Raw genomic sequence first — 23,602 nt, forward strand, 5'->3', positions numbered from 1 at the left:
AAAATCTAAAGCCAACAATGAATTACAAAGTTATGTAGCCCTGTTGAATGTACACAGGGCTTTAACTTGTAAGCAAGATCATTTATCTGTTTCAGACTGTTGTGTCCAGTTTTCAAAAATGAGCAGTTCAAAATGCAATGCAAATTATTATATTTTTGTGGCTTTTTAATGACCTTCTCGTCCATTCCTTGCACGACTGTTTATCAGGTTTCTTCATGAGTTCTTTCAATTAGTTGTACTCTTTAATTTCCACCAACATTATTTACTACTTCCAGTGACACGACTTGGAAACCCATTAGGAGTGAAGGCAATTAAAGCAAAATGTTATTGTGCCAACAACTATCTCTCAAGCATCATCTTCATATACTATTGCTAATGCAAACTGGAGTCAGGTCCTCCCCTCACATCAAAGTCAGTGCCGAACCACTCTGCACATCTTGAAACCCATTATCGATGAACCCCTGTTTTGTTGAGACTGCACAAACCCCCAGATTCATCAAGAACACATTTTGCAATTCCTTAATAGTGAAAAATACAGATTCGCTATTAAGGAATAGCAAAATGCTATTCATCAAGAAATCACTTAAAAAATAGCAATTTCTAATGATTCCTTAATTGCGACTCGCAATTTGCGAGTCGTAATTAAGGAATATCTCTCCATTCATTCCTATGGGCCTAGAGGCCCATACGAATGAATGGGAAGACCATCTCAATTTGCTAATCGCAATTAGCGATTCGCAAATTGAGATTGCGATTTCAAGGGTGCAGGGGTGTCCAAAGGACACCCTGTTGCACCCCTGAAATTGATGTGTGCACATATGTTGCGCACACACATGCCCTTTGGGCATGTGTGTGCGCAACATGAAACTTTGAAAAATGCACTTTAGTGCATTTTTCAAAGTTGTTGCTATTTACCACGTAGTTAGACTTCACGGTAAATAGCGGCCTCAGATTGCGAATTCGCAATTTTAAAATGGTTCATGAATTGCATTTAAGGAATCTCAAATTGAGATTCCTTAAATGCAATTAATCACAATTTAGCGATTTCTAGAATTGCGATTTTTGCATTTGGGATGATGAATCCCAAATGCAAAAATAGCACTCGCAAAGGGCCAGATTCTGAGAATCTGGCCCTTTGCGAGCCGATTGTAGTTTCATGAATCTGGCTGAAAGTGTTTTGAAAACATAACATTTGTACTGTGAAGCTTCCAAATTTCAGTCATTAGCTCAAGAAGGTGAGAGGTGTATCGCCCAAAATGAGGACGACATCACCGTCTGATCATTGCTCGTGTTTAGACTCTAGGCCTCCTTTCAGATGTTCCCTGGACTCTACCATCATATCTGCGTGGCATTCCTCCGGAGTCTTTTAATGACAGAATTTGCAGAACGGAGTCACACATCTCCATTGAATAAAAAAATATTAATTATCTCAATGAATCGACAAGTCCAAGCCCTTCTCTCATGTCAGCACGGAAGTACTTTTCTTGTGATCACCATGGAGGTGACCTAAACCCAAGGATGGGAAACTTCTGGCTAGCCTAGCGCTAGCTCCTCTTCAAGAATATCCTTATAGTAGGAACGGGGACCCTGGAAGAGTATCCGCGCAAAGCGAAATAAATGTTGGCTAGATTTAAAGGGAGAGGTTAAACAGAGGCAGTACTGGATGAGGCAGTAAGTAGAGAGGCTAAAAGACAAAGGGATGACATCCTTTTCAGGTCCAACAGGAAGAGAAACTGCAATAAGAATGAGACTAAGTGTATATTCATTACTGATTTTCACAGATATCAAGCACACCTTAGGACAATACTAGGGAAACACTAGCATCCATTGAGAAGCGTTCCAGGCATCTGCTCATTAATCTCTAGAAGACCATTGATTACGTTTAGGAAAGCCCACTCCTAATGAGAGATATTTTAGTGAGGAGTGATATTGTGATGGAAAAGAAAGACAAAAGGTGATTAAAACCAAGGGAAGGTTTCTACAAATGCAAGGCATATAGGCAAGGGGTCAATATAGAGGAATGTATTACCCGATACAATACAGCAGTGAAAATTAATAAACTTATCACAAGCAAAAGTGAAGCGGTAGTGTATATGCTGAAATTTCCTTGTTCTAAGATCTACAGGGAGTACCAGCTTATCGGTTCACAAAATAACACGCTAATATCGTAGGGCACACTGGCCTAACGAAAACTGAGGGGGCCTCCCTGCAGGGTACGTAGAGGGGCCCCCTCCGGGCTCAATCATGAGCTCTCTGGCCAGAATGCAGTGCTGAGGGGGCCTCTTGGAGCTTGGGGCCCCCCACACCGCGTGGGCTGCGGGCCTGTGTTACGCCCCTGGTAGGGCAATTAAAAATAAGGATAGCTGTTTTCCGATTTCTAGACACTTCAATGAGACTCATGGTGAGACAGCAGAGCTACTCAAATACAGTGTGATAGACAGTGTCTCCATCAGCAGAAGAGGGGATTACCATGGAAAACAATTCCATAGACTTCAAGTATGAGTTACTAACCGTCGGTAATGATGTTTCTGGTAGAGACGTTATCTAGCCGCAGATTCCTTAACTTAGAATATCCCCATGCGTCAGACTTGATCCAGAATTTTTTTTTTGCAGCACCTCTGCGGGCCGGTGGATGGCGCCACATGACCCCGCCCTGACGTCGTTCATGTACGTGACATCAGCGAGGTTATACAAGTCCCTCCTGGCGCGCTGACGTCAGTTTTCTTCGGAGAAATTTTCCGCGGCACAAAGCGGAGCCACCAACAAACACTGTGAAAGTATGAGAACAGTGTGCGATGGATGAAAAATCCGTAAATACGGAAAAAGGATGGTGCAAGACACCATTATAGAAGACAGAGCAAGACACTACATAGAAGTGAAAGCTGTGAGAAAGAGCCCTGAAAGCGAAGCAAAGATCCCTCCTAAAGAGTAACAAGGGACAATTTCTCAACAGACAGATATATACTGTCATTATCATGTAGAACTGTGCTGTCCAGCAAGAACAGAGCACAGAAAGAACAACAGTCCACTGCAAAAATGTAAGAAAGATTGGCACTTCCCCTACAGTAATGGAGGTGTGAAACAGATCACAACCGACCCCTTAAGAGGACGACTAAAGAAGAACCAAGGACCCTGAGTCAACAGAGAAGGTGAAAGGAGGGGAAGGCAATAGGAGAGGAAAATGAATCTCCTAGCGAAGGTGAATCAAAAGGCACCATATTGCAGGAAGAAGCCCCAAGAGGGAAGTAGCTGTACATGGAAATTCTGAAAGGGTTACAACAAAGTGAACTCCCCGTAGGGAAAAACCAATGGCACCTGAAAGAGGCCAGTGGAGAACACTACTCGGCAAGGTCCTCGCAGAATGGGGAGGCTGGGTAAGCGTTAAAAAATCTGCGGCTAGACAACATCTCTACCAGATACATCGTTACCAAAGGTAAGTAACTCGTACATCTGATAGAGACATCTAACCGCAGATTCCTTAACTTTGACTGTTGTATATGAATCTAGGACCCTAGTATAATTTTCCCGATTCAAGCCCATATATAGGTATAAATCACCCTATCCTTATATAGGCATAGAAATGATAACCATATTTAGACTTAGCCTATGCAGCCCTAATACGGCATGGCTACTTCCACTAGTTCCGAGAATCCACAATGATTTCTTGGAAAAACCCGCCTTCAGCAGTCAGGGACTTCCCCTTGCTTGAATATTGATTTATCCAAGAACTCAAGGAGTTTTCAAAGAACTGAGTCTCTATTGACGTTATTATGTTCAACCTTACGTCAAACTCGGCACCTTCAAGGTATAAATATGCCCACATTTGCCCAGGCAAACACACTGTGGTTTGGAGCAGTTCGACTACCTACCTACTCGACACAGCTCGCCGAAGCAAGTGCCGAAGGAAGCCGACCCTCCCACTGACGCACTGAGAGAGACGTTGTCTTTTCTCCTGCCGAGAAATCCAGCTCCAGTGTTTCCAGGCTACCCTTGTGGGTTGCTGGGAGATCGAGTCCTGAGAGAGAGATACAAGACCTCCTTCATTCTAAACCAAGGTACGGAGCTGATTAGACCCTTAGAGAATTCTTGGAATAGATTCTTGACAAAAGAATACTAAACTTAAGCTACACCTCACTTACTTCTTCCCTCGTACTAGACCTAGGTTATGTACACCGGGGTAAGCGTATTTTAGAAGCACCAGATGAGTACTTTTAGTCATTATTTATTAATGTATGTATTATGTATTATTTTATATGGCTAATAAACCATACCATGCTTTTACAGTATTATTTCATAATACTCTTCGTACTATATGGGCTGTACTTTATAACCAGTATTACTGTTGTAGCAGTACATTTCTTATGCTTGAGAAAGAAGACTGTTCAATAAATACTTTTTATTGAAAACGCCCGTCTCTCTATTTTCTCAGCACCACTGGTGAAACGAAGCATGCACGATTAACTGAGTAAAATAGCTATCTATTGTTTTCGCGACTCTAGAGATTGATTTCTTATTCTTGGGAAACAAAGTTGTCATGTTTATGTGGTTGTCAGAAACTAATCCCTTCTTGTGCATTCGAGAAAGTTTCTAGTGACCTCTGAGCTAGCTGGCACTCACAATTAAGTTTAATATATTCGATAGAGACCTAGTCGACCTAACTCCTACGTCAAATCTATAGTATATGTTATTCCAATGCGTAGAGCCTATTGGGAATATAGGAACTACACTACAAGACTAGATACCAAAGCCATATCCCAGGATGGAGGTGGGTCTGTGACAGGACAACAGAAAGTGTCAAGCAGCTGAGCCGGCAACCTAGTGACGGATAATCGGCAAGCTGTGGCAGAACAGCCAGACAGCACCCCTAGCAGCTCGGAAGAAAAGATATACCAGGATGCAGGACATCCCAAAAATGCCAGAATGGCACCACACCATACCCATTTAAGGGTGACAGGTAGAAACGGCACCAGCCATATACCAGAACAAGGAACAGAGAGAGAGAGGAAAAAGGGGGTCACGCTCAACTCAATGGGGCCCTATATGGACCCCGACCAAAAGACGAGAGAACATGAGAGATGCAACCAGAGCCTACCAGACCAGCCTATGGAAGGAATGCTGGAGGACCTTTTACCAAGAAACAAAGGGTAAGAGGTAGAAAATGAGTAATGCTTTGAGTACAACAGGCAGATAAAAGAAACACGCCAAGTGCACACATAGCCACAAAGGGGGGAAAAACAGGGCTGGACAACAGCAATCTAAAACCCCGCTGAAGTAGGCCACTACTGACACATGCAGCAGGCAACCAGTTGCAGATACCTCAAGGTTGCATAGCTAAATAAAGCATAAGACTGTCCGACCGGGCAGCATGAAGGTCAAAAGAATAATGAACCCACAAATACAGACATGTAGGGAGTAGACCAAGGACAACTGCCATCAAAAGAGCTGCCCGCAGGCATAGCTGATATAACAGTAGGATGATACCTAATAAAGAGGCACATACAGAGGAAAGGGCAGTAGAGGTACAAAAAGCACCACGTAGAAACATGGGAAGAGTCTCAGAATTCGAGACCAAACCATCCAACCAGAGGAAGGTAAGATAAGTAAATTGTTCAAACACTAAGAAAAAAGAGCAGTCGCAAAACTGGGAAACCACCCCAGGAAGTAGAAGCAAGGAGGAACCTTATAGGTAAGTTGCAATGACTCAGAAAAGCTCCCCCACACATGGGGACATAGGTCTAGACCTCACAACTTCGAAAAGAGATGGCGACCCGAGAAAGGGAAAGTCACGGCAACCGACCTGTATACATACATGCATAACATCGAAATCTGTAGAGACAGAACTAGCCAGGAGTATTGAACATGTCCATACTAGATCATACCTAGCACAGTAAGGGCAGGCATGAGCCACTTAGAAGAGGTGATCATGAAAAAACAGAGAACACCGCATAACAAACCACCAAGGGCGCATGGAGCATACAGGTTCCATAGGCCCGTTCGAGGCAAGCAAAGCTATATAATAGCATACAAGTACCCCACATGGAGTATGCACACCCCAGATATCAGAGAACACCTCTTAGGGTAATAAAGCTAGGTCAAAAGAGCACAGTAACGAACTGAACACGTGAACATGAGTTCCGAGCCCTATGATATTACCGAGCTGAGCCACCGGCTCAATAACACAGTAAGAGAACCAGACACAGCAACCCGTGGAACACTGCCAAAGCAGGCAAACAGTTAGCAGAAAGCAAAACGCATTCAAGGGATGCCAATGAAAGGATAATTTCCCTTGTAGAAAAAAGTCGCAAGGCTCACAGTCCATGCTAAACATAGGCAAAAAGAACAATTCATGGACAGAATGCAGAACAATGTCATACATTCACCCCAGTACAGAGATCTGGGTCTAAAACCATTGTTTTGTTGCTCACCATGCCATTCCAGTTTGGACCCAGCCATATGCAAATCCGTCTTGACACTGCGCCCAATGGGAACAGTCCAGCCCAAACTGTCAGGCCAGGATAGCTTGATTACAGTGGCATGGAGAGCATGGGACACAGAAAATGATTCCCTCATGACCTAAATTACTTTACAATTGACAATATTTGTACTTTCAGAGAAAGCCTTCAACACACGGTGACTGCATATATTTTTTTCATATTTATAACTTTTATTATCTCTTTTTATATTCTTTTTTACAAAATTATTCGTTTTTACTGTGTTTCTTCAAGTTCATCACAATCATTTTACAAAAGGACATAGAATTCATTTAATTAACAATTAATCTGTGAACAATAAAAATACCATACAGAGAACAATTCTAACTCACTCTCACCAATGCCTCATACATACACTCTCATACACTCCACATTCAATCTTTATTCTGTGTCTGAGGAGTCACAAGTTGTTATGTGAACACCTTTCTGACCCATTGACATGAGCTACGAACAATATGCACTGCATTCAGTCTCAGCAGAAGAACCCTCGATTGCGCCCTGTGCTAACACCCATTCACACCATGAAGTCACTTACAACTAGAGATGACTGACTCACAGTATTCCCTCTCCAAGCTCGTACGTTCTTGAGAAGTAAAAGTACAGAAATACAAAATTGTGAAAAAGGAAATACTCTTAAGACTAGGGCCACATATTCCATTCAACAATAACTAAAACACGTGAAGTATAAATAGGGACTGCAATGCTGGCATGAATTACCTTAAGGGTTCTGGCACTCATTGAGAAAGATCAACGTCATTTGCCTATTAAGTTAAGGATGTAAACACAGGGGCCCATTATGGATCCGTGTCAATATTAGTTGTTTATTACTGTTGGAGCTCATCACTGAGAGCACCTTTCCCCACTTAAAACCCTATCAGAATCTCTGAAAGTAGATTTTTTTTTAAATCTGTATGGACACATGCGTTACTTTCCCTGCTCAAAATATATCACAGATCACTGAAGGATATCACCAAAAAGCATGGCCTGGAATAACAATCCTAAACTGATGACACCCACATTCTGGTGAGGGTACATTGGAAAAGCCACACTTTCAATACCTCACTTTATAGCTAAATGGGACTCACTTCTAGAAGAGGAGTCATGGCCTTGAACTCAACAGCAGCAAAACCAAGATACTTTGCTTTTTAGAAAAGAATCACAGATCTAACCTTCCCAATTTGACACCTTGAAACTACAGTGGGATTCTTACTGGATCCATAGTAAATTCCAGCTTGGACTGCAGGAATGCTTCTATTTAGGAGTTGTGAAAAACAGACTAGCTGTCTTTCCAAAATCCCAAATTATAGAGACAAGCCTGGCAGTTGGCCTTCAAAATAAAAGACAACTTTCCAAAAGGCAGAAACATCCTTCACGTGCTCCTTGTTATGGAATTAATCATATACAAATTACTATACAAAGTGCTTAAGCAAGGCACCCCACACCTCTTACGATGCCTCGGGTGCAAAGAAATTCTGGTTCATTTCCCTCTGAGATTTCCACTGCAAGAGACAGAAGGTTATGGCACCTAAGAGTGAGCTGATAGAGAAGCCATCCAGATCTTGTAAGAAAACAACTTTTTTTAAAGTTCAAAACTAAAATAAAGTCTGTTTAGTCCTGCACCCTGTCTGGCAACTCTATGATGACTGGGTTTCGAGGTATTTTGTGGTGAAAGCTTTACAAATATTTTAATAAAGTGAATTAAATACAATTTAACATTTCACAAAGATATTAACTTAACTGTGATACTTGACATCATTCAACATTACAATTGCTGTTGAAGTATAAAACTCAATGAAATTCAGTGAAAAAGGAAAGGTTATGATGGAGTTAGGCTTAATGAAGTGAAAATAAAAAGTTAATATGCTATATTATTCTTATGTCCCACCTCCTCGATACACTCTTAAAAACAAACATTAATTCAGGAATACAACTCGATATTACACAGTCTACAATCTCACTAATTAAATTTATAATGATTACGTAAGAATGGAATTTCATTTTTAAATGTAAAAAAGCGAGGACCACCAGCATGGAATATTCAAAGTTCAATTGTTCACTGCCAAACAGTGAGTAGGTCACATTGTAGGACAACACCTCATGACCATAAAACACATTTAGGAATAATGTTCTCAATGTGAGTCACTTTCACAAAATACCAAAACCGCACAGATGTAAAGCAACTAATGTGCAACTATTATTTAAATTAAAATCTGGGGTGAGAGTCAGTTGTACCAGAAATATTCACATTTAACTACCTTATTCTTGGGTAAGTAGGACACACAAGTTATAGAATGTCTAGCACAACATCTGAATGTTTCGCTACAGGAAGGAAAACTTCCCAAGGCATGGAAACATGCTATCGTTAGGCCATTGCAAGAAAAATAAATTACTTTGATAACTCCAACAGGTCTAATTACAGACCTATTTCCCATCTTCCAATACTGACCAAGATCCTGAAAAAATATAAATAAGCATCTCACAACGTTTATGGACTCAAATAATCTCCTACACCGGTCCCAATCAGGTTTCAGAGCTGGCCATAGTACAAAGGCAGCCTAACTTGCCGTCACAGAAAATCATAACGCTCAGCTAAACAAAGGTGGCACCGTTGCTCTGATTTTATTGGACTTGAGATCCACCTTTGTCATGGTGTTATGGCTGGATTTTCTGATTAGATGGGATCAGCCCCTAGGGGCCCCTCCAACCCAGCCAGAACGTAACCACATCCCTCCTCAGGACCATCTATCCAGGCACCTGGGTACCTACCTGAGGATGGGGAACTCGCAATATACAAGCTCATATTATCAGAAACACCACTAAATCTATAGGGATACTAAGACTAATCTACCCCAGGGCAGATATGACACACAATCCGGTGTGTCTACACATGGGCCTGCAGAACCCAATGCTCTCTTTTCCAAACGGTTTACAATCCGGCAAACCTCCACGTTGGTAATCCCCCCCAACGCTCTCACTTACACAAGCCACAATCCTGTGGGTATACACGTTGGTAATCCACCCCAACGCTCTCACTAACGCCGTATATCAACGACGACCACATTCCTATGAACACCTTCAGTTATATATTGGGAAGTCTCTCTCTCCCTATTCACTAAGGGCTTGCTACTACAATATTAGGAGTTAGCCAATTAATATAATGTACCTCTTATTCTTGGCATCAAAGGTCCACTCGCTCCCTATTTATTTGATCACCACTTACCTGATCGGGATTAATCATCCGTTCATATAAACAACAACCAACTAGGAGGTTTGCCGGATTGTAAACCGTTTGGAAAAGAGAGCATTGGGTTCTGCAGGCCCATGTGTAGACACACCGGATTGTGTGTCATATCTGCCCTGGGGTAGATTAGTCTGGGTCTGAGTGGCCGCGAGACTATAAGGTATGAGTGTGGTGTAAGGCATGGATATCCTTAGTAATCAGTGAGTATTCTTAGTATCCCTATAGATTTAGTGGTGTTTCTGATAATATGAGCTTGTATATTGCGAGTTCCCCATCCTCAGGTAGGTACCCAGGTGCCTGGATAGATGGTCCTGAGGAGGGATGTGGTTACGTTCTGGCTGGGTTGGAGGGGCCCCTAGGGGCTGATCCCATCTAATCAGAAAATCCAGCCATAACATCTGGCGTCACGAACTGCTTACGTATCCTGTGTGCCTGGCCATGTGCTTAGATTGTTTCCCATGTGTTGTGAGGGAGTGCCCTGAGCGCCAGTTTTATCTGGCGTAGTTTGGCAGTTTATGTAGCCTGTGTGACCTATGGGCTTGAACAGTTGCAGCGTGAGGAGATTGCATTACATCATGGCATTTGGCTTAATCAGGGTGGAAGGAATGGTTTTCATCTTGGTGTTTGTACTGTCAGGGTTGAAGGATGACATTACATGAGGGAGCCAGTAACATCTTTGTGATGGTCCAATTGTACAAATGTGTGTGAAAAATGCTTTTAAATTGTCCATTAAATTGCTTGCTGCATCTGCTTATGCTGTGCAATGTGAAATGTGTTCATTGTTATATGATTTGTGGAGTTCTTTGCATATAGCTCCTTGTAAATATGGCTTGTGAATAGCGCCATGTTAATGTGGCTTGTGAGGTGCATGTTCTCAGTTTGACTTGCTGTGTTCCTTGTGAATTGCGCCTTGAATATGTTACTTGTGAAGAGCTTGTCTTGTAAATATGGCTTGTGAATAGCGCCATGTGGTCATGACTTGGATAGAGCATGTTATTGTTAGGTTAGGTAGGAGAGAGCTGGTTCTCTTTCAAATGCTTGGAGAAATTGTTTTGTAGATGTGTGTACGTGTTATCTGTAAACGTGGAGAGATGAGTTCATGACTTTCCCATGTATCCGCGGACATTGGGGAATGATTGTGCTTGAGCTGCCAAAGGGTTAATATCTTGAATTGTGATGGCAGTATTTATTTTAACATGCTGTTTAACTTGCATGGTTATTTGAGCCGACTCTAAAAGTCAGTGAATATTTTGATGATTGGTGGTTTGATTTTGACTTTTATTAGTTCCTGGGTCTGCCTACGTGCTTTGTCAGCTTCTTGAAGGAGAGGTTACATCTTGTGCTGAGCGTAGGGCTCTGTTCATTTAACATTCTTTTTGAAATGCGTCTACGAATTTGTGTGGGTTTGCCTTGGAACTGATGACTTCATGTGTCTGACTCTTAGAGGTCGGTAAGTTATAAATCAGCCAGTCGGATTGAGATAAGGGTTTGCACGGAGAGAGCTGTGTTCTTTTAAATGTGCTTCTTAATATGCATCCACAGACGTGTGGAGAATTATTTTTGAATGCATGATTTAAAATGAGTGAAATATTAGAAGATGGCCCAGTTGGTGTGCGCACGCTACGGGCTGTTTTCATTAATGATTTCTTTGAGGGTTTTCCATCTAGAAAGGAATGTGCTGGCCGATGTTTTGCAATGATCACAGGTTGAGAATAATCAATCTTGCCCGACAGTGCATGGTAACATGTGCTTTTAATTAGTGAAAGGCAACCGTGTGCTTTTAAAAATAAATGTGTTCTCATTATTATTTTCCCTGATGCAAGCTGAACCTTTTTTCAAATGTGAATGTTTTGATATGCAGCGAAACCGGCATATGTAAGTTAACCCACTCAGTTATAAAATAAATGGCTGTTTGATAATATATGAATTTGGCCCTTTTATTAGGTTGGATTAAATGGCTTGCATGATTAATTATGCTGCAATGCAATTTTACATGTTGCCCCTGGTTGAACAAAATACAATGGTGAAATGTGTCTGCATTTTATGTTGTTTTAAATTTATTTCTCTTTCAACAGCTGACGGTATATATTTTTATTTTTTGGATGATAGTGTGTATAGTTAGGGTGGAGCAGAATATATTGTTAAAAATGATAACTATAACACACTACCATCTATCTATGTGTCCCTTACATTAGTTTAATTTGCATTTAGTTACAAGGCTCGCCTATGTACTTTGACAAGCTGTTGATAGAAAGGTATGTGCAGAGAAATATTAAACCCAATAGTCCATGATAATTCGTTTTTTCAAATTGCAGAATGCATTTTCTTGTGTGCAGAAGTAAATTGCCCCTTTTTGTGTGTTGATCTGCATGCTAAATAAATGCCCATGTTTCAAATGTCTTGTCTTTTAGCTGAATTAGTTAGACTAAAGTCTTTTTAGAAAATGGAGCTTTTAAGTAGCAGTACATTGTAACAGAATTGTTTTTTTTTTAAAAATGCTAGCTTTCGTTAGTTAGAGAATTAGGCCTGGGAACAGCTTACAAAGAATGTGTTTGTCGACCTTGGCAGACCAGCTGGTTTGTGAAGGCGGGTTTTTTCCTCTGCAGGCTCCGAACACGGCCTGTCTTGTTATGATTGGCCTAAATCCAATTTTGTTCCGCGGACGGAATGTTTATGTAGGGGGGGTCAACTCGCTCCTCCTGGCTGTCGGCGCAGACAGCTTCATTGCCTGCTGATGAGGGATTCTTGCACATGCAGAGTAGTTGGCAGACTCTTGGCCCTTGGAGTTAGTTAGATACAGTAGGCCTGGGCGGGCTTCCCTGATTGGGGAAAGTGAGGCTTGCAGCGCCCTGCTCCTGCTATGAGATCATCACTTGGCAGTGATTCAAATTACTTCACACTGTAGCCTGGCTTCTGCGTATTTTTTGGAGCAGATTCAAAACTCTGAGCACGAACCTCCTTCTGAAGGGAGGGGCTGTCTCACAGAGGATTAGGGTATTATTAGGCCCTTCTGGATGTGTTTAAAAATTAGATTTTGATAATGTTTTTAATTAATTAGGATATTTTCTTTTCAATAATGAAAAGCGCTTGGGGTGCTTTTTAAATAGAACATTTTATTTTGCAAGATTAATGATACTTGTTTTCTTGTCCTAGGGTTGCTGGGTTGTGGTGTTGGTGTGTGGGTCGGCCCCCCCCCCACCACTTCCTTTCTTATTTTAGTTTTTTACTTTCATGTTTTTATGTTAGTTTATTATTTTTGGAAGATGGAACCAGACCAGACCAGACCGGATTGGTGGTGGATGGCCGCATCGGAGGAAGTGTCCGGATACCGAAGATGCCGGGTGGTGACCTACACTGATGTCCCGAAATTGACATTGGACTTATATTTTTGACAAAACATAAACAATTTTTTTTTTATTTTGTGACAGAATCCATCATGATACGATTTCCCGCAAAAGGATTTTGTTATGTAATTCCTTGGCCTGCATTATTCCCATGTTTTTCTTTGCAATCATTACGAACAGGCCCCTCTTTTAAAAAAAAACATGTCTTCATGGTTTTGATGTTTATGTAGTACTATCTTTGCTTTTTAGGATGCAGTCACCTATTATAGTTTTCCTGCTTTCTGCAAAACAGTATGGAGGGATAAAAAAAAAAGAATGGTGGTGCACACATGTGTTCCACAGTGTGATGAAAACTAGGTGCTAACTGTTTTGTGCTTTTCTGTATGCACCAAGTTTAGGCTTAGTGCTACACCAGCTATCTTGTAGGAATGGGGTTGTCTTTATTTTCCTGTTATTACACTTTCACTTTGATTGATCAAAGGGTGGTTACCCTAGACTTTAGGTTGTCCTGGGAGGTGTGTCTTTTAGTATGATTATGTATTAATGTTTGCCCAGACCTTGAGAACCGTTTGTCATGTTTACTTCTCAGATTTCACCAAATTTTTTCCCTTAAGTTGACCAATGTCGGTAGGCCTCATTTAGGCCCATTGTTATTTTCATCCCACAAACAAGCCCCTACACCAATAGATTTCATGAGTCATCATTAGCTTAAGTTGACCATAGTAGGTAGGCCTCATTTAGGCCCTTTGTTGTTTTTTCATTAGAAGCTGAAACACATTTAGTTCTTAAGTTGTCCGAAGTAGGTAGGCCCCATTTAGGCCCCTTGCTGTTTTCATTCAACACATAAGTCCCTACATCACTAGACTTCACCAGTTATCACTAGAAGTTGAGGCACATTTAGTTTGAGGATGCTTTGTTTAGTTTCTGTTGTTATCAGATCCAATCTTAGATATGTTTCAGCATTCAAGTCAAGGGTGCTTTGCTTTGTTTTCAGTTGGTTGTTAGATTTGTATTCCCTACAATTGAGTTTCAGGTGGAATTTCCTTAAGTTGTCATTCTTTTTAGAGAGTCTTTTTGGTTTTTGGTTTGTTGATAGATTGTGTTGATGTTTGTTTATAGGGATGTTGTTGTTTATAGATGTTCGCAAAATAAAGTCTAAGGGTGGAATGTCTTGGCAGGGTTTTTGGCTCTATTTAGCAGTGATATAGACTTTAATCTTGCTCACATCTAGGATAGGTATTCTTAGCTTGTGTTGGCCCTTTTAAGCCCTTTTTTCGAGACCTAGAAGAGGATAGCTGCTTAATATGATGATAGATCCCTTATTCTTGACTCTAATCTGTCTATTGCCTATTGGCTTTGACATACTTGACACATTGGTATGGTTTATGTAGGTATTCTGACAGAGCTAAGGGGTATTTCATCCCTTTCAGGCCTACAGGCCTAGAACTAGAGGGACTCCATCTTGATGGAGCTGAGAGGCTTTCAGGGTAAAGGTAAAGTTTATAGTTAAAGCTGTTGTTCACTTGGAGAGAACCGGTCTGGGCCAGCCCTTATCGGTAGGCTGTATTATTCTCTGTGTCGAAGACACCACAAAAGGCTGGCCAGCTGGGTGTGTGTCCTTGATGCGAAGTGGTGCAGAGATCTGGTGGGCGGCAGGCTGATGGCTGGAACTTTCCATGAGGAAACAGCATTCTATATCAGTGAAGTGCAGAGGCGGAGTCAGGCAGTCGAGTGGAGTTGGCGGAGCCAGAGAGTCGAGTGGAATTGGAGGAGCGGAGAGGAGTCAAGCTGGAGTGGTAGAAGAGTGAGGAGCTGTTGGAGTAGGAGAGAGAGAGAGGGTTCAAGCTAGAGAGAGCTAAGTTGAATTGAAGGAGCAGAGAGTGTTGGTAGAGTTGGAGGAGTGGAATTGCAAGAGGAGAAGAGACAGGACATGCTTGGAACAGAGAGAAGACAAACAGACAGTCAGTGAGCTGGAACTGAAGGAAGCAGTCAGAAGCAGTTACTTATCAGGAGGAGGTGTGAATAGCTGGAGTCTGAAGTAATGCCTTTTAGAAGAGACGGAGGAGAGATCGTGGACTAACCTGTGGGAGCAGCTGGAGTTAATTGGACATTGGCACAGAGACAGTTAAAACAGAGTGAACAAGCTAGTGGAATGAAGAGCATCAGAGCGGCAGAAACCATTAGATTGAAGCTGGAAGGTGGAGACAGTTCGTGGGGGAGAGGAGTCCAGTGCAAAGTGATCAGCGCAGAGGTGTATCCAAGAGCGCAGGAGAGAGAGAGAGTCTGAGATGAGCCAAGGCACAGACAAGAGAGGAACCCAGATGACAGCTAGAACAAGACTTCACACTAATCAGGTGATATCGGTCCTGTCATATTAGTTTACTTTACACTTGCATCTTAATCTTGTCTTTATTCCCTAAGCTATTGTATTGCTAATCCTTTTCCTTGCAGCGGTGTGTTCTATCTATAGTCTTTGTCAGTAACATGTGGATGTGTCCATTATAATACAAATCTGTGTAGGTGTTTATATTGTTAATAAAACCCCCAGTTTTTAGTGAACTGAAATGTGCCTTGTATTCTTGTTCCATCCGGGTAAATGTATCTCCTAGTTGGTTGTTGTTTATATGAACGGATGATTAATCCCGATCAGGTAAGTGGTGATCAAATAAATAGGGAGCGAGTGGACCTTTGATGCCAAGAATAAGAGGTACATTATATTAATTGGCTAACTCCTAATATTGTAGTAGCAAGCCCTTAGTGAATAGGGAGAGAGAGACTTCCCAATATATAACTGAAGGTGTTCATAGGAATGTGGTCGTCGTTGATATACGGCGTTAGTGAGAGCGTTGGGGTGGATTACCAACGTGTATACCCACAGGATTGTGGCTTGTGTAAGTGAGAGCGTTGGGGGGGATTACCAACGTGGAGGTTTGCCGGATTGTAAACCGTTTGGAAAAGAGAGCATTGGGTTCTGCAGGCCCATGTGTAGACACACCGGATTGTGTGTCATATCTGCCCTGGGGTAGATTAGTCTGGGTCTGAGTGGCCGCGAGACTATAAGGTATGAGTGTGGTGTAGGGCATGGATATCCTTAGTAATCAGTGAGTATTCTTAGTATCCCTATAGATTTAGTGGTGTTTCTAATAATATGAGCTTGTATATTGCGAGTTCCCCATCCTCAGGTAGGTACCCAGGTGCCTGGATAGATGGTCCTGAGGAGGGATGTGGTTACGTTCTGGCTGGGTTGGAGGGGCCCCTAGGGGCTGATCCCATCTAATCAGAAAATCCAGCCATAACACATGGTTAATCACAACCTCCTGTTGCAAAGGCTAGAAGAAATAGGTGTATGGGTAACCGCTTTGCGATGGTTGTAGTCTTTTCTGCAAGAGCGCTCTTATCAAGAGAATACCAAACAGCATTGTGCACAGATCTAACCACTATCATGTGGCATAATGCAGGGTTCCACTCTCAGCCCAACTGGGTTTGATATATATGTACGTCCTCTGGTTGATATTGTAGAGAGCTGTGGTCTGATCCCTTTCTCATATGCTGATGACACCCAATTTTTTTTGTCTGTGCCAGCTCAAATAAACAGAATGCGGGTGTCTTAAACATCTGCTTGTCATAAGTGCTGGACTGGATTAACATTAACCACCTTATACTGAACAGTGATAAGTCCAGGATTTTGGTGATGGGCAACCAGCCTCATCTTTGGGGGCCTCATCTGTAGCCGAAGGCTTTTAAGACATGTCCTACCCCAGCGCCAGCTGTTAAGAATCTGGGTATCTTGTTAGATAACAAGCTTTCAATGAACACCCAGATCACCAAGGTAGCGGCCACCTGCTTTGAAATGCTCAGACGGCTAAGAAAGATTCTTAGCTGCCTTCCAACTTCAACACAAAGAACAGTGATACAGGCCTTGACCTCTCAAGATTGGATTACGGCACCATTCTCCTGCTGGACATTACAAAGGATGCATTTAAGCGATTGCAGTTAGTACAAAATGTTGTCGCCAGGCTTCTTCTAAAGCCGCCTAAAATGACATCCACATCCAAGCTTCTGCACAAGCTCCATTAGCTACCGGCGGAGAAACAAATTCATTTTAAAGCATTATACTATATGTACAAACTGTTGTTGAATAAGGGTTCTCAGTATCTCAGACATCTCGTTCTAGCAGTTTCCACTTTTACTCAGCTCCTTGAGTAACAAGAGCACATCAAGAAGGCCGTGCCTTCTCCTACCTAGATACCAAGCTGTGGAACGCAATTCCAGTGTCGCTGAGATCTTGTCAGTCTCCTTCCATTTTTCGTAAACAGCTAAAACCCTGACAGTTCAGAATAAACATCTCATTATCACTGCGGGCAGCTATGCGCTTTATGAAACCCTAATAATAATAGTATTAAATAATAATTTAATTTCATTTTAGAATTGATCTTTTAGGGAAGGACCGCCGACTGAGGATTAAAGTGTACACATAGTTTGGAGTCACTAAAAATCAATTATTTATGAAAGGCCAGTAGCTCATGAAATCAGACAAAAATAACTTTTGAACCAAGTGGTCTTACCTACAGACAAGGCATATTCCCTGAAGAACGGACACATGAACCAGACGGGTATGATGTGAAGATATGCTTTCAGGCCTGGGAAGAGTTCTTTAAAGCTGGTATAGTTTGTACAGAAGTTTCCAAATGCTCCAGCAACTAGTACGCCATGAGGGTGAACGCCAAACAGATAATTGAATTTTGGATCCAGGTCAGCGGTTTTAATAATCTGAAAATCACAAAAACTAACATGAGCAATACTACTTCAAGCAATGTAGCAGTTACTTAAATGAACAGAAAAGCACAGACAAAAACAAAAGCTGTTTTTTTTATTTGAGCAATTGCTATTTATTTTTAAAACTCAAAGGATACAAAATCATGGCATTAAACAACAAATGGCACAAAACTACTGACAAAGGTGATGCCAAAAACCGAATGAGTAGCAGGTCGGAAAAGGAAATAGGCTAATGGAGATTGAATGGTTTTAAAATACTGAATAAATGTTAAAAAAAACTTTTTAAAAATTATTCATGTGGAAATTACAGCAAAAAAATACAGAAATGATACGTAAGATGAGTCCGCTATGGGCCACACGCAGACTGGGCAAATTACGCAATAGCAAAGGGTTTAGAGAATGGGACCTGATAGGAATCTCCACGGTAGGCGACCTATGGAAGAGGGGTGCAATCATACCATTTGACCAGCTTCAAACCCAGTACGACTTAGCGCCCACTGAAAGATTTAGGTATTTGCAGGTCAGCCATGCCCTGCGGTCGGTTATCCCACCAAATACTGATTTGCCTGAATCAACTCCTTTGGAAGACAGGTTACTTACTGAACATATGCATAAAAAAGTGACGTATTTTACGTGTCGCAAGCTAGTCAACAATCTGCCTGATCCCACCCTGAAATTAAGGCACAGTTGGTCTGGAGACTTGGGGGACTTTGATGAGGTGGATTGGCAGACAGCACTATCCTCCCCGAGAGAAGTGGACATACCCTCTAGACTCCGCCTGATACAGTTAAAACTACTCCATCATGTGTACTACACTAGGACTACTCTGCACACCATAGGTCCTGTCACACACCGCTTTTGTCTAAGGGGTTGCGGGGAGGAGGGAACATTCTTCCATACCATATGGCAATGCCCCCGGATGGCTGCATACTGGGCTGGGGTCATGAGGACAATGTTGCAGGTAGTGAATGCATCTGTGTTACCTGAGCCACGGTGTTGTGTATTGAACATCTGGGACCTGAATGACCTTACCCACCCTGCTCAAGACCGGGTGACGCTAGGTATAATGTTTGCCAAGCGAAATATCGCCAAATACTGGGGCACTGGGGAGGTACCCGCATTGAGAGACTGGTGCACAGATTTGAATGCGGCCATGCTGGCAGAGAGAGTGGTATACCTGCACCGGGGCTGTCCCCGAAAATGGGATAAGATTTGGGGTGCCTGGAATGAATACAGTGGGCATCTGTCTGATCCACCAAGGCCAGATGAGGAAAGTGATTCTGAATTTTAGACAGGAGGGGGTGGGGGGCTTTGGGACTGTACTGATAGATTTGGGACAATGTTATTTGAATATTTTGCACATTGTACTGACACTGCTTTTTATATTGAACTGCCTTTCATGCTGTATGTATCACTTGTCTATCAGAAGCCCTATTATTGTTCTTAATAAAAATAATTTAAAAAAAAAGAAATGAGTAAGCAAGCAGATCAAAAATATGAAAAAAATGAACAGAGAAAGTTAGCTGGCACATGGCAGTGCGTAGATGTTGGAGTCACAACCTACAGAATTGACAGCCCAGACAATTCAACAATATAGGCTTAGAACTTAGTAACCCACCACCATTATTTTGCTCTCTCAAGGGCAGTCCAAATTATGGACCGGAAGGTTGTCCCAGCAAGGGGAAAGACAAAGTCCAAAAGGCAATAGGATTTGAGCTGGTACGAGAGAATTTATGCCTGGCCTCACCCCCATCCTCAAGGAGCATTATGAACAGTTATTAGTATTCCTTTGGTAACAGAGAGAGATTATATAGTCACAACTATGTGGTTAAATTTAAGTCAGAATTTCCATATGAAGAATGTCTTTGTTTCAGGATTAATTTTGGCGCCGTTTGATGTAACCCCCCCCCAAAACACCCATCTCAGCATATTTCCAGAAAAGATTCACAGTGAGAAGTCACACAGGGTCTAAGAAAAAAGGGTCATAAAACATTGATTTTTCATGTTAATTCCAATAGGAAACTTTGTTCACTGATACAGAAAAAGAAATTGGAACACCAAGTTTGGCAAAAAAATAAAAACACCTTATCAAACACCATGGTTTTCATTATTTGGTGTAAATCTGTTCAGCTGTTTGAGAATGTGTGTTTAAAGAAGTGTTCGAGGTGGTCATGAAGGGGTTAAAAAGTTGGGTAAACCTGGACTGCTGGTATCGCTGGAACAACATTAAAAACAATTTACAAAATGGACCCTTTTGATTAGCCCAAGGAGCTTTTTCTCCTTTGAGCCTTTTGGGTAACGCAGGACTAGGACTACTCCCGCGGTACGAACCAATCTGATCGACTGGCCCAGCTACAAAGAAAATGCAGCAGACACCATCACAGGGCTCGAGGACTACATGTCCTGAGGATTTTTCTTTCTTTTTTTCAATACCATACAGGAGCAGGGGCAGGGTAGCCATATTATATATATATATATACATATATCTATGTATGTATATATATATATATATATATATATATATATATATATATATATATATATATATATATTCACTGAAAAAAACATAGGTTTCACACATGTTATAGTTAGCTGGACATTTCACTCACACAAAACCATTGAAATTCCCCCGTTATAGTTAGTTCAGCTAACTATAACTCGCGCGCCCGCAATGCACTGCTGATGACGTCACATATTACATCACTCATGACATGGTCAGTGACATCACTCATGACATCACTAACGACATTTCAAATGACATCACTGATGACATCATCCAGTGAATGTGTGTCTTTCTGAAAAATAAATATTTTTTATATATGTATATCTAAAGGTCGATGGAAGAATAAATGGGTAAATAAGTGCCTAAATGGATGTTTTTTTTGTAAAATTGATTGTATAACTAACTTGTGTATCTTAGTGAATATTTGTCTTAGCGAGTAATGTTTAAATATGTAAATATCGATATCAGTGTCTCACTTTGTGTATAAGTGGCTGCATGGGTTGGTGAGTAGCTACATGATTGTCTATATGGGTTATTAGTTGGTTTTTTTGAGTATCAGAATGAGTGTCTGTATAGTTTGCTGGGGGTATTACTTAGTGCACACATGCATGAATGACTGACTCACTGTTTGTTTGTGTTTTGAAGACAGCATGTGTGCAGGACTGTATGGGTGGATGAGTGTGTGTGTGTGTATGGGTGTGTTAGTGAGTGAATGACTGTCTCAATAGTATCTTTATGAGTAACTACATATGTTTTAAACTAGTATATGTGAGCATTGATGTATATAAGTGAGTATATGTGAGAGTGAGAGTTTGGAAGAGCTCCTGTATAAATAAGTATGTGTTTCTATAAGTGATTGTTTAAGAGAGTAAGTATGTGTACTTTTCTGTAGAAGTAAGTGCAGTGGTGTGTGTATAGCTGTATGTGCAAGTAAATGGATGTTTGATAGTTTATTTATATGTGTGAGTATGTGTGTGAGTAAATCTATGTATGAGTGTAGGTGTGTAACAGGATGTATAGGTGTATGAGTACATATGATGAGTGAGTACATGTATGAGTGACTATATAGAACTGTTTGTGAATGAGTGGATGTGTATGTAGATGTTGGAATTACTGAATAGGTTGTTGTAACTGTTATTGGTATCTCTATTGTTTTTGAAAATGTTAGTTCCTATTTTTTGAATGTGTGTATCAAAGGTTATATTAGGGTGAGAGGAGGTCTGCCACTCTTTCACAAGGATGATGTCGTCAGTGATGTCATCAGTGATGTCATTTGAGATGTCATCAGTGATGTCATGAGTGATGTCACTGACCATGTCATGAGTGATGTAATATGTGACATCATCAGCAGTGCATTGCGGGTGCGCGAGTTATAGTTAGCTGAACCGTCTATAACAGGGAAATTTCAATGGTTTTGTATGAGTGAAATGTCCAGCTAACTATAACGTGTGAAACCTACGTTTTTTTCAGTGAATTTCTAAGGTTTTTTAAATGCTGATTCCTGACTATAACGTGGCTGAAACCTATGGTTTTTTCAGTGAAATGCTCAGGTGTTTTAAATGCTAATTCCTAACTATAACGTGGCTGAAACCTATGGTTTTTTCAGCGAATTTAAAAGGTTTTGTAAATGATATTTTTTAAATGTATTGTTATTTTTTTTAAACTGATTTACTACATTGTTTCAAAGTATTTATTTTTAGATATTTTATTTTTTAAATTACATTACATATTTTTAATATAAATTGAAAAAAGTTTTAAAAAATATTGAAATTGTAATTTGTTTTTATTTTATATATTTTTTAACTTATATATATTTTATATAGCAGGCAATGATATCCTATGGAAGGAAATTCAAGTTACTGGTAAGTACGGTTAAAATTACTTTTCAGGATCAGTACTGGGCTGAAAGATGCAGCACTGAGGTCTCTCCTGATAGCAGGTGAGTAAATCGGAATTCGTAGTTCGGCTGATTTTATTTATTTATTTATTTGAATTTTTGGAAGACCTTTATTGATGGAAAAAGGCAATTACAGTTCAACAAAGAGCCTGAGGGCTCACACATTCGGTACATTACAGAATAATAATAGCTTCAGAGGATACGTTACAGAAGGACTGAGGTCTAATTTTAAAAGTTTTTCTTGTAGGATAGACGTGAGCAGGATATCATAGCACAACAAGGCAATGCTGGTGGTGGACAGTCAGGATAAACAAGCATATAGCGAAGGAAACCACCAGAGTCGCTGCGCAGCACCCAAAAGAGAAATGTCTAAACCCAAAGGAAGAAAAAAGGAAAAAGAATAGAAGGCCCATAGAACAAAAAAGAAAAAAACAAAAAAGAAAAAGAAACCCCCCCGTGCACCCCCCACCCTGCACCCCTGCAGCTGGCTACGGCCCGTCCCCCCCTAGCAGTGTGCCTGTCGCCCAATAAAAGGAGTCCCGAAATATAGAGAGTAAGAAAAGGATACTATCCTAAAGCTCTCATAAAATAAAGAAAGGTGGGGAGGAGCCCACGATCCGTCCCCCGGCTCCGCTCTCTCGTGCAAAGAATAGCAACACAAAGCCTAACGCCCAATAGCAATAACACGCCCGATACACGGAGGAAGCTGGGAGCACAGCAGCAGTGCACAATGAAAGCAAGGCAGCAACACCCAAATAAGACACCCAGGGCAGCAACAAAGAAACCCCACGCCATGAATAGTAGCGTATGTCCCCGATATAGTCCTCCAGCACCATCAATGCGTGTCCCGAATACTCAAAGAAAACCATCCCCCCGGCTGCCCCACCCGCATGAGCGGTATAAAAACAGGAGTCGGTAGTATGGTGGCAAAAAACAGTTCCAGAGCACAGAATGGGGAACAGAGTCAACACCATCAAAACATAAGTAATAGCAGTACGTCCCCCATCCGCCATAATCAATAACAAGGAATCCATCAGTTCAAAAGGAGAAGTGTTTATCCTTGTCCCGTTTTATCCTTACCACCGCAACCCAGTGTAGTTGATGCGGGTGTAGTCGACAGTCCAGGGAAGTCCCCACGGTGCGAGCAATTCGATGTGTCCAGAATAAGCAAATCCAGGAGTCCCAGGGAAGGTGCAAAGTTCGCCATCTTGAACTCGTTGAGTACAGCCAGGATAGGGAGGGAGATCTCTGCGTCCAGCATCTCTCGGGGCGAGTCTCGGGGGTCCGCGAGCATGACACGGAGGAAAGGCTCACGATCCAGCAGAAGCTCCGGATGGACATACGGGCTCG

The 23,602-nt window shown here is 41.4% G+C and overlaps 1 protein-coding gene across 1 annotated transcript in view; it reads right to left on the minus strand.

The window, feature by feature from the left end:
- Nucleotides 1-23,602, minus strand: part of LOC147683457 (2-acylglycerol O-acyltransferase 1-like) — a 377,371-nt gene that overhangs the window by 102,326 nt on the left and 251,443 nt on the right. The window contains exon 3 of the mRNA XM_086943876.1: nt 17,642-17,846. Coding sequence (XP_086800002.1) covers nt 17,642-17,846 — 205 coding nt within the window. The remainder of the gene's footprint in view (nt 1-17,641; nt 17,847-23,602) is intronic.

Source organism: Lissotriton vulgaris, chromosome 11, assembly GCF_964263255.1.
Source record: "Lissotriton vulgaris chromosome 11, aLisVul1.2, whole genome shotgun sequence".
Taxonomy (NCBI): domain Eukaryota; kingdom Metazoa; phylum Chordata; class Amphibia; order Caudata; family Salamandridae; genus Lissotriton; species Lissotriton vulgaris.